Source organism: Rissa tridactyla, chromosome W, assembly GCF_028500815.1.
Source record: "Rissa tridactyla isolate bRisTri1 chromosome W, bRisTri1.patW.cur.20221130, whole genome shotgun sequence".
Classification (NCBI taxonomy): Eukaryota; Metazoa; Chordata; class Aves; order Charadriiformes; family Laridae; genus Rissa; species Rissa tridactyla.
This window is the reverse complement of record NC_071496.1, coordinates 20,522,575-20,533,196: the sequence shown is the minus strand read 5'-3', so window position 1 is coordinate 20,533,196 and position 10,622 is coordinate 20,522,575. Positions and strand designations below refer to the sequence as shown.

At 39.6% G+C, this 10,622-nt stretch overlaps 1 protein-coding gene across 1 annotated transcript in view; it reads right to left on the bottom strand.

Annotated features, from left to right (window-relative positions):
- Nucleotides 1-2,287: 2,287 nt before the first annotated feature.
- LOC128901901 (protein patched homolog 1-like) overlaps nt 2,288-10,622 on the bottom strand; it is a 54,126-nt gene continuing 45,791 nt past the window's right edge. The window contains exons 14-18 of the mRNA XM_054184049.1: nt 7,518-7,660; nt 5,792-5,975; nt 4,534-4,814; nt 2,829-2,966; nt 2,288-2,380 (exon numbers count right to left, since the gene is read on the bottom strand). Of these exons, the coding sequence (XP_054040024.1) occupies nt 2,288-2,380; nt 2,829-2,966; nt 4,534-4,814; nt 5,792-5,975; nt 7,518-7,660 (839 nt within the window). The remainder of the gene's footprint in view (nt 2,381-2,828; nt 2,967-4,533; nt 4,815-5,791; nt 5,976-7,517; nt 7,661-10,622) is intronic.

Here is a 10,622-nt window from a genome sequence, read left to right as displayed (position 1 = left end):
TTTATATTTTTGTATCATAGGAATGTTTTCTTACAGTATTTGTCATGTCAGTTTATACCAAACAAAATGCAGGGACTTTATTTCTATTGGAAACACTATTACAGCTATGTTTTTCCTTTTTAATGTATTTTTATTTGTATAGAGTGCTTACTAATGTTAAATAGTAAAGAGTATATAACACATTAAAGACTCATCATAGCTTTCAGCATAAGGAGGTAAAAGGAAAAAATATTCAAACTGGGTCTCATCACCTGTCTATTTTGGTAGGAGTGGGTTTGTGTCATTTTAGTTACAAAGATAAAATTATGCTATATAATTTATTTATGTAAAAATTTATTTTTGTAGTGTACATAGTAATCATCAAGTCTTTTGACAGAAGTATATTTTTAAAGAGTTTATATGCAATGATGATAGCATTATGTTTTAGAACACTGCTGAAATGTGATTATGGTGCATACTTTTCCTTGAAAACCCCATGGCAGAAAAGAAAGTGTTAAGCAGTGTTAAGAGAGAAAGAGGGTGTGAATATTCATACAATTCTGGATTGTGTTTTAGTTACCATTTGTGATCTTGTGTGTTCTCATTTTAAATCTTTAAAGGAAATTGTACAAACTCTCTAAATATTAATGTTCAAACACTGATAGAAATTCTAACATGAATAAAAATATAACTTATTGGTTATGGATTTTGTTGTTTATAGAATGGGGTTTTTTTATGTACTGGTCAACTATGCAGATACAATCATGCAATTATACTGATTGCTATGGAGTAGCAATCATCCTTCAGGGCGCATGCTATATTATTGGTAAGTCTGCTACATGCTGTAGTCAAATAGTTGTTGCATCATCTGTCAGTTTGCACTTTCATAGTCAGAGTTGAGCCTAAATCCAACTTGCAACATAAAGTCTTATTTCTTAGTTCAGCAAGCTCAACCCCAAATCTGAAACCTCCGTAATTTGGAGCACGAATTTGAGATTTTTGGAAGATTGAGATTTGGCCTATTTTGGAGAAGGGACAAATTCTAAAATCGTAGAGAAATTTAAAATGTAGGTGCTTGTCTGTTGCTTCTGTTGCCCTTTTTATTTCTCTGGGGGATAGGTATAGGGCTGGATTATACATTTCGCCCTCTTTCTGAATGAAGCATTTTGTGTAAACATTTAGCACTTGGGTAAGGCAGTTTACCCAAGTTACAGGTTACTTCTGCTTAGAGGTGGGTAGAAATTTTTTTGCCTGTTTCCTTCTCTGTGGTTGTTCCTTAAATCGGATTAGAGAAATAGTCTATTTGTTCCTACTTTGTGGAACAAAAAAAATAATACCTGACTTCTGAAAACTATAGAGTCTAAGAAGGGAAGGGTCTTGACAAAACCTCTTCCGGGAAATGTGCTAGCAACTGCAAGCCAGCATGCAGTTCCCCCATGTTTGGGAAAGAAGAGGGACTATTGCGGGTACCAGCGTTGTAAGTAGCAACACTTCTATCAGAAGTCACTTGTATCATAAACCCCTGTGTAGCTTGTGGTATGCAAAGATACCGTGCTAAGCATCCACCAAAGTACCACAGAGCCAGCAATCCTTAGCTTTATCCTATATGCTTTATGTAAATTTATCATGAATCTTATAAACTTCTCATAAACAAAAAGCTAAAGCGTGTCTTGGGATAATTCAACCTCTACTTTTCATGGTCAGATGAAATACAAATATATTTTACATTTTCTGGAAGTATTTGGTAGGAGTGGGTTTGCGTCATTTTAGTTACAAAGATAAAATTAGCTTTTCATTTGTAGTATATAAACATTTAAATTCTGAATTTCCCCAATTTCTGAGAAAATATCTAGGAACTCCAACTTAGTATTGATATTGATAAATTGGCAGAAAATAGAAATCAGGCCTTTGTCTAAGCTTATCCTTAACATTGCATAGATCAGCACTGCCATTTTCAAATGTGAACACAGAAAAATAGCCCTTTACTCCAGTCTTGGACACCAAATAAAGCAGGATGAGTTTTGCATAACGAGCCTCCACAACTGCTCCCTTGCAAGAGAACTGTAATTTCTCTGCACTTCTGTACATCATGTTGACTAAGCTGGACGATTAGATGTGCTCTAGATTTGGACATCTAGCTTTGAAAATGTTGAAAATGTTTTATATAAAAGATTCAAATATTTTTTTCCTCTCTACTTCTCTTTATTACATTGGAAAACTCTTTCCCTGCAGATTGCACATTTGAGCCCATTAATAGCTGATGGGTTTTGAAAAGAAGGTGTAGATTTTTCACGTGAAGAATTCTAACTCATTCAAATTTTAGCGATCCAGAGAGATTAAATGACATTATATGATTTTGAATATTTCCCTTCAAAGGTTTCTTTACCACAAGATACAGAATCTATATACAAGAGAGCATAAACAGTTACATAGCACTGAGAGTCAACAACGGCAAGGCTGCAGATGATGAGTGGGAGAGAGTGGACTAAAATAATGAACATTAAGAGCTCTGCTTTGTCTATGTATTTGTATGGCTCACACAACTAGATACCACGTTTACCCATGATCTCAATCACAGTCTTCAAAAAGCATTATTAAATACTAAAATACTGTTATGTATTCCCTCTTATCTTCTAGGAGACTGACTCAATAGTTAGGAACTATTTCATCAGATCAGATGTACTCTACCATGACAATCCAAATGGCACACAAAACTTTGTGCAAGGTTTGAGACTGATACTCTTCTGAGAATCATGTTACTGACTTAGGAGTCTAAGTAAGGATTTGGAATCATAACAGTCACCATTTTATTTTAAAATACTTTGAAAATGCTTTCTAGTTTTACATACCAAAGCAATATGAACAGTGAATTCCACACCAATGCCAACAGAAGCAACCAGGATAACCACAGGCACTGCACTCAGCTTTATTCCAATTAGACCCATCATGCCAAACAGCTCCACAGTCATCAGAGCCAGCACCACCACCTAGATGATTTCAAGCAGCCGTTAGTAACTTCTCATACTCTAGACAAATGAAGAGGAAGGATCTTTCAAAACAATACGGGGACTATAAAATATATCCCTCAGATCAGTCCTTCTCTTATCCCTAAAGACAAGCCATTTTTCCTTGTTTCATTTTGCTCAATGGCAATGACCCTCTAAAGAGTCAGTTTAAATTATTATTCCAAGAACCAGTTAACAGATCAAGTATCACTTTTCTATTGGTAACAATTTATCAATGTGATTTGAAAAATAATTTTTTTCTTCCTTCTCATGGATACCCACTGGAAGATAAATTTTCTTTTTCACCTGTTTCTGTGACAATCCTTCTAGAAAAACTAGCTTTCAAATAACTGCATTGGAATTATTTTTGTAGTACTCCAAATGTGAGTGAGGATGACTACAGAGTAGGTTTAAAACCCAGAAGAAAGTAAGTGAATGTCACAATTAGCTGATGAGTCTCAGGTTACAGAGGGCCTTCAAGCTTTAAAGATACTTGGAGGGATTGACATGGACAATGCAAATAGGTAAATCTAAGGGAAAGCTTTTATTTTTCTTTCATCTACCTTGTAAAAAATAATAAGGGAGGGGAGGAAATCCATGGAATCGACTTCAAAGTTTCTAAAGCCAAGCAGGATAAAAAGAGACAAACTTATAAAAGCAATGTCATACTCTGAAAATAAACCACCTTTCCAAGGGAAAAAAGTATGCACTATAATAAATGATTTTATAAGCTAACAAAGCAGGAAAAATAACATAAATTGCTTGATTAAGTGCTATGAAAAATATTCTAGACTAAACATTTACCTTTTAACATACTCGCCATATAAACATATTACAAAAACTAGTAACTGTTTTACACTTTTCTAAACCATACAACATTCATAAAACCATACACTACACATTTTATAAACCATACAACAGTTTATGGAATTTAAACACAGTAACATCATCATCCAATTTAACTTGAATGTTCACTATGAGGCTTATGGTGCCTTGCAGAAAGCATGGAGGAGTATTCTCTTCAATTTATAATTTTATAACTCTTTCTCCTCAATAGCCCAGTTACACTCTTTTCTCAGTGCATACTGTACAACCTAACCATTTCAGTCTTTCCAGAAAGATTGCATTCAGAAATCAGTGGGCAAATTTACAGGCAAGTTAGTCACAAGCAACTGCCTTGAAAAATAACATTGTCTGATAAAAAGGAGTAAGGAAAAACTAAATAGAAATAACTTTAATATTTAATAACATTCCTAATTTTCCTCTGTGTCTTTATTTCTCATGTTAACGTGCATCTGAACAAGGGCAAAAGTTCACATATCCTTATAAGAAACCTTTAAAGCTGCAAAAAGGTGGCCAAAGGATTAAGGTTATTAAGGTTTGTACCTTTAGCATGAACTCTCCCCCCTCAAGTTGAATAAGTATATAATGAATGATGCAATATACGTACTCCATTAGAGGCCCAGACATAAATAAAACCTTCCTGACTACAGCAAGAGCTATGCTGAAAGGAATTTGACTTCAACAAAGACCCTCATAATAAACTTACAATGATGCCAGACGTCCAAGGGTTCAGGAGGAAGAGGGCACACACCAGAAACGTGCAAGCCAAAACCACACTAATGGATAAGAGGAGCCAGTGACGAAGCCCAATATACTGCTCCCAAAATAGAAATGGGTAACCATTCGGGTAGCTGGCAATCCCCAGGCCGGCATAGTTATTACAGATAGCTCTCACTTTCTTGATAGCTTCCACGAAGTCAGAAGTTTCACGCAATCCATTGAGGTAGAAAGGAAACTGAGCATATTCTATAGGCTCAGCTGCTGGAACTAGGAAAAGGATAACAATGTTTTAATGTGTTTGAGAAGAAGGAGATACACAGAGAGCATGATTAACAAGACGCTTGTTCTCTATAGCAAAATGCTCAAAGGTGTTGAATTTAAATTTTGCATCTTTGGAATAACTGACACTTTAAAAACTCTAAATACAGGAGATTACTATATTCGGGATAAACACAGCCTGTATCAAGTTCCCAAACAATTATATACAATTTAACAACTACAGATATATTTCAATATATGCATTTAATCTTCACCAGCCTTTTACTGAATACCTGCCCTAGGGTTCGGATACACTGAAGCACAGCTAGCTTGTTACCCAAGCACATTTTCAAGAGTGCCAGTCCTCCACCACATGTCTTCTCCCATTGTCCGCGGGTGTCCAACTAGCGATCCTCCCAATAAATACAAAGCTGAAGCAAAGCAAGGCGAACCAGCATTACTGCTCAGGATGCAAAACAGTGAACATCACAGAGTGGGAGGGACAGAAGGAGAACACGCACTCATGCAGACTGCTCCCCTAAATAGCTCTTGTACCATATCAGTGTCGGTAGCTTATACATACAAGCTAACTTGATACAATTTCCTTACATATTAAAACCAGAGGATAAACATGATGTAATCTCAGTGATGAAATTCAGGAATTTCATGCAATCTCCAGGTTTCTCTCACATACAGAACTATCAGGTGACATTAAAAAGCAATGCTTATTACAAATTTCTAGAGCTTTGCTAGAAACTGTTATGAAACTCATTTTTCAACATGATAAGACCCTTCAGTGGTGCCACATTACACTAGATTCCACAACTGCATTTGTCTCCTGAGGCTAGAGAGTAACACAATACGTTATTTTGTTTATGCTTCTGAGCCCTATACCGTGTCACCCAACTATAGAATTACTAGGTCTTGAAGGAAGGAGTGAGACCACCTATATAAGCTATAAGACGTTAAGATGAAATGTTGCTTACTTCTCAGCCTTGTTTCTGGCATATAGTCTGCTTTGTCATGGACCCATTCTGGGCGGTGAGGCCGGATGTTGGCTTGTGAGGCAGCATAGGCCACAGGGTCATTGCTAACCCAGGCTGTCAGGTAGACGTAGAAAGCATTTGGGTTAATGATTCCATCTGCATCCACCAAACGCTGTTTAGTCAACTGCAAAATGGAAAGATTAGAAGCCATTCAGAATGAGTTTTGCTTTCAGGGCTCTTGCTGCAAAGCTTATGACAAAAAGCCTAGAGATGCGACACATACAGGAGGGGGGAAAGAAAAAGACAAACAGTATGAACTTTCACTTGAAGTGACTTACCAACAAACTATTGTTTGACAACGAAGAAAAATCTAAATAACTACAGTGACAGTGGAAAGTGGCTATTTATAAACTAATATTTATATGATGTTTATAATAACCACTAAATCAGAAGATGGTTCCAGAATAGACTGAACCAATTACATCTGAATTCCAAAAGACTGTCTGTAGCCAAGGGTGAAAACCAACCAAATTGGAGAAACATATTTTAAAGAAAGGGGAAAAATACTTGTCAAGAGACCCTATACATGCCTGTGCGCAGTTAACCTCTGTTGATAACATTGAAGGAAATGCCACCCAGTAAATGGAGGAGAGTGACAGAAATAAAACAACATCTGTATAAATGTTTCTAACACTTGTCTCCTATGACTTATGTATTTCAGAAAATGTCCAGTGCCAAAAAAACCCAGACAAGTGCACTGTGTTATTTGGGTCACTGTTGGCAAATGTATCTGTGGGGTAAACAGCAGTGGTACATTTCTAGGGTTCTGCAGCCAAATACCGCACAGTTAGAACTCTGACGGAGTATACTCTGTGGATTAAAAGTATTACTGCTTTTTTTTTTTTTTTTTGGTTTGCTTCGTTTATTTAAAATTCTGGCTTGGCTCCAGTTTCAGGTCTTTTTAATGAAATGAAGAGCAACGGTTAAAAAAAAATCCAGTATGTTTCACCTACCTATGTGATAATAAAAAGCAGCAAATGCAGTCATATGCCGTGATAACCTTATGAAAGAAGCTCAGATGTATTTTATTTAGGCAGCTCAACCAACTGTCATTCTCAGTTCTACTACAGTATATCTATATTTAGTAATGACAGTACAATAATATTGTACAGCATATAGTTATTTCAGTCCCCTTCCATTCACTATCATTTGTAAACATCTTTCTTTAAAATGTGTGTTTTGAATAAATTGGTAGGAACTAACCAAATAATTGCAAATACTAGATTCAAAGCCACAGCAGAAGGCTGAGCAAAGGTCATCCCTATAAACAAATCTAATTCAAATCAGGAACAAGGCTAACATTGGCTGTATGTCTGACATAGGACCAGGCTCCATCTACCTATGGATGCAGAGTAGCATCTTCCACACCAGCTGCAGTGGAAACTGTGCGTGTGTATGAGACAGGAACAGCATTTAATGCATGCCAGCCAATAATCACCAAGGACAGGCATTCCTGGTGTTGATTTTAAATGCTTCTCAGCACAGGTCAGACTCTACAGCTAGCATGTAGCTCAAGCAAAGTCAGAGAGGCTATGCAATTAGGTACGACTCAGGAATTTCAATTTATCAAGATGAAAAAAGAGGCTATGGCATGCTCCTTGCACCTCCCCCAACTCATGACGGACTGTGCTTCCTGTGTAAACCAGTATGGACTCTGATACAGTACCTGGCTGATGTCAATGGGCTTTGCTCGGTTGCCTGTTTGCACCAAGAGTTTGTAAGCCAGAACAGCATTGTCGGATCCATTTTTATAATTGTTGTAAGTGATTTTCCCAGCTTCCCAGTCACTGTCAAATGCATGCTGAAGTCCTAAAGAGTTGAGGAAGGTGTGAGGAAGATAGGACAAGACAAATCGATCTTTGAAACAAATTTGAGTAGGAAGAAACAATAATAATGATTCTTTTTAATATAAACTGTGACTATTTATAGCTGAAGCAGGAAGAAAATTATCCATCTGCTGCCTCCTAGATTTGGGCTCCCCGCCTCACGGTCAGTGCGTGGGAGGGTAAAAGCACCGTTTTCGTGTCCAGTACTTCCCCCAAAGAAAGGCAGGAGAAGCAAGAAGGTGCAAGGGAAAAGCCTCAAGACTCTTCCCACGTTGCTGACCAGCAAAAGTGAGCTAGCAAAAGGGAGATGCAATCTGCACTGGAATAATCAGTTTCCCCTCAAGGCAAAAGGGAGAGTGGGGATGGGATTAGGACTCTCAGGTCCACTGTCCTTCTCAGAGCCATTCCTGAGTTCGCATAGCCTCACCACCGCCTCAGCGCAAGGCTGGATGTGAGAGCGTAACCTAGCACTCTGCTTGTACACTTCTGCAGGAAAGAGTCAAACTTGTCTAGAATAAAAAGCGGTTTTCTTCATGAAGTACAGTTCCAGAGTCACCCCACTCAAAATCCATAATCATATTTGCATTTATTACTGTGCTGGTTGTGACTGTCCTGCAGAATCACAGAATCGTAGGGTTGGAAGGGACCTCTGGAGATCATCTAGTCCAACCCCCCTGCCAGAGCAGTTAATTTTCTTCACAATAGCTAGTATGGGGCTATGTTTTGAATTTGTGCTCAAAACAGTGTTGATAATACAGGGGTGTTTTCGTTATTGCTGAGCAGTGCTTACGCAGAGTCAAGGCCTCTTCTGCTTCTCACACTGCCCTGCCAATGTGGCTGGGAGTACACAAGAAGTTGGGAGGGGACACAGCCAGGACAGCTGACCCCAACTGACCAAAGGGATATTCCATGACGTGTGACGTCATGCTCAGCAATATAAAGCTGGGGGAAGAAGAAGGAAGGGGGAATATTCAGAGTTATGGTGTTTGTCTTCCCAACTAACTGTTAAGCGTGGTGGAGCCTTGCTTTCCTGGAGATGGCTAAACATCTGCTTGCCAATGGGAAGTAGTGAATGAATTCCTTGTTTTGCTTTGTTTGCATGAGCGGCTTTTGCTTTACTTACTAAACTGTCTTTATCTCAACCCACGAGTTTTCTGACTTTTACTCTTCTGATTCTCTCCCCCATCCCACTGTGGGGGGAGCGAGCAAGCAGCTGTGTGGTGCTTAGTTGCTGGCTGGGGTTAAACCACAACAATTACTCTTTCATGTACATCCTCCTCAAAACAAAAGCTGAAGTCTCACCCTGACACAGATGGTGCCAAAACAGAAGGGGCTGAGTTCAGCCCTGATTTAACCTCACTGGCTACTGTGGAGTTAAAACCAAGGAGAGATTTAGTCCATTACCCAGAAGAGAAATACACTCTCCATACTCCCCCCTCCCTCACCAAAATCCTGGCCAAGCACATTAAACAACAGAAGGGGACACACCCCACTTCATTAACTGTCCGGGGCTACTGCAGAGCACCAAGGCAATAACTTCTATGATACAAGCAGAAATTCTACTACAAGGGAAAAAAACCCACCACACTCAAACTGTCAACTTCAAACAGCAACTCAGCTGCTTCTTGAGCACAGTGGGAGTGCTCAATTTGTTCCATCTGTTTGAATTGTGTACCCAATACAAGTCTTAGGATCTGCTGCCAGCACATCTAAAGATCACAGCCAACAGCTATACACTCTCAACTGTTGTTTTCCTCTTTGTCTCCTTTTAAAGGTGAGGGAATACCTCACAGCAGGGGTAGGGTGGTGGTGGAAATCACCAACCCACCTCACAGCTGCACTGAGGAGTTGTAATGAACACCATCATTACAGATAAGCTAGGTTAGCCACAGCTGTAAGGAGATGAGAGTGTTGGAAGAGAAAACACAATCTTACTGACACCACCTCAGGACCTAAGTATTCATTCCCATTTATAAATTCTTCCCCCCTCCCTTAGAAAACTGCCTCCCAGGTCATCTTACAAAATCGTACCCATTTGTAAAGCCAACAGGTTGAGAACAAAGCAATGAAATAAGCCTGCCAAACCTGCTATGTGCAGCCCTTCAGCACCTGCCCAGAAAGAAGATGATTTAACAGTAGATATTCTGATATCATTGAAGGGACTTCAAAGTCCCCTTTAAGAAAATGCTGTTTGTTGGTGCCCTTGGAGTGGGGAAAATATTTAGGAAGTGTGAGGCCACTCTTGATTATCTTTGATCGATCATGGAGATTGGGAGGAGTGCCTGAGGACTGGAGGAAAGCAAATGTGACTCCTATCTTCAGGAAAGGCAAGAAGGAGGACCCAGGGAACCACAGGCCAGTCAGCCTCACCTTGATCCCTGGGAAGGTGATGGAACAGATAATCCTGGGAACCATTCCAGGCACCTGAAGGACAAGAAGGTAATCGGGAGTAGTCAGCATGGCTTCACCAAAGGGAAGTCACGCTTGATCAACCCGATAACCTGCTACAATGAAATGACCGGCTTGGTAGACAAGGGGAGATATTGTCTACCTTGACTCGAGAAAGGCTTTCAACACTGTCTCCCATAAGACCGTCATAGAGAAGCTGATGAAGTATGGGCTGGATGAACAGACAGTGAGGTGGGTTGGTAACCGGCCAAATGTCCCAGTCCAGAGAGTGGCGATCAGTGCCACAAAGTCTAGTTGAAGGCCAGTAACTAGCGGCGTACCCCAGGGGTCAATATACTGGGTCCAGTCCTGCTCAACATCTTCATTAATGATCTGGATGATGGGGCAGAGCGTACCCTCAGCAAGTTTGCTGATGACACAAAACTGGGAGGAGCGGCTGATAGGCCAGAGGCTCGTGTTGCCATCCAGAGGGGCCTCAACAGGCTGGAGAATTGGGCAGACAGGAGCCTCGTGCAGTTCAACAAAGGAGAAGCGCC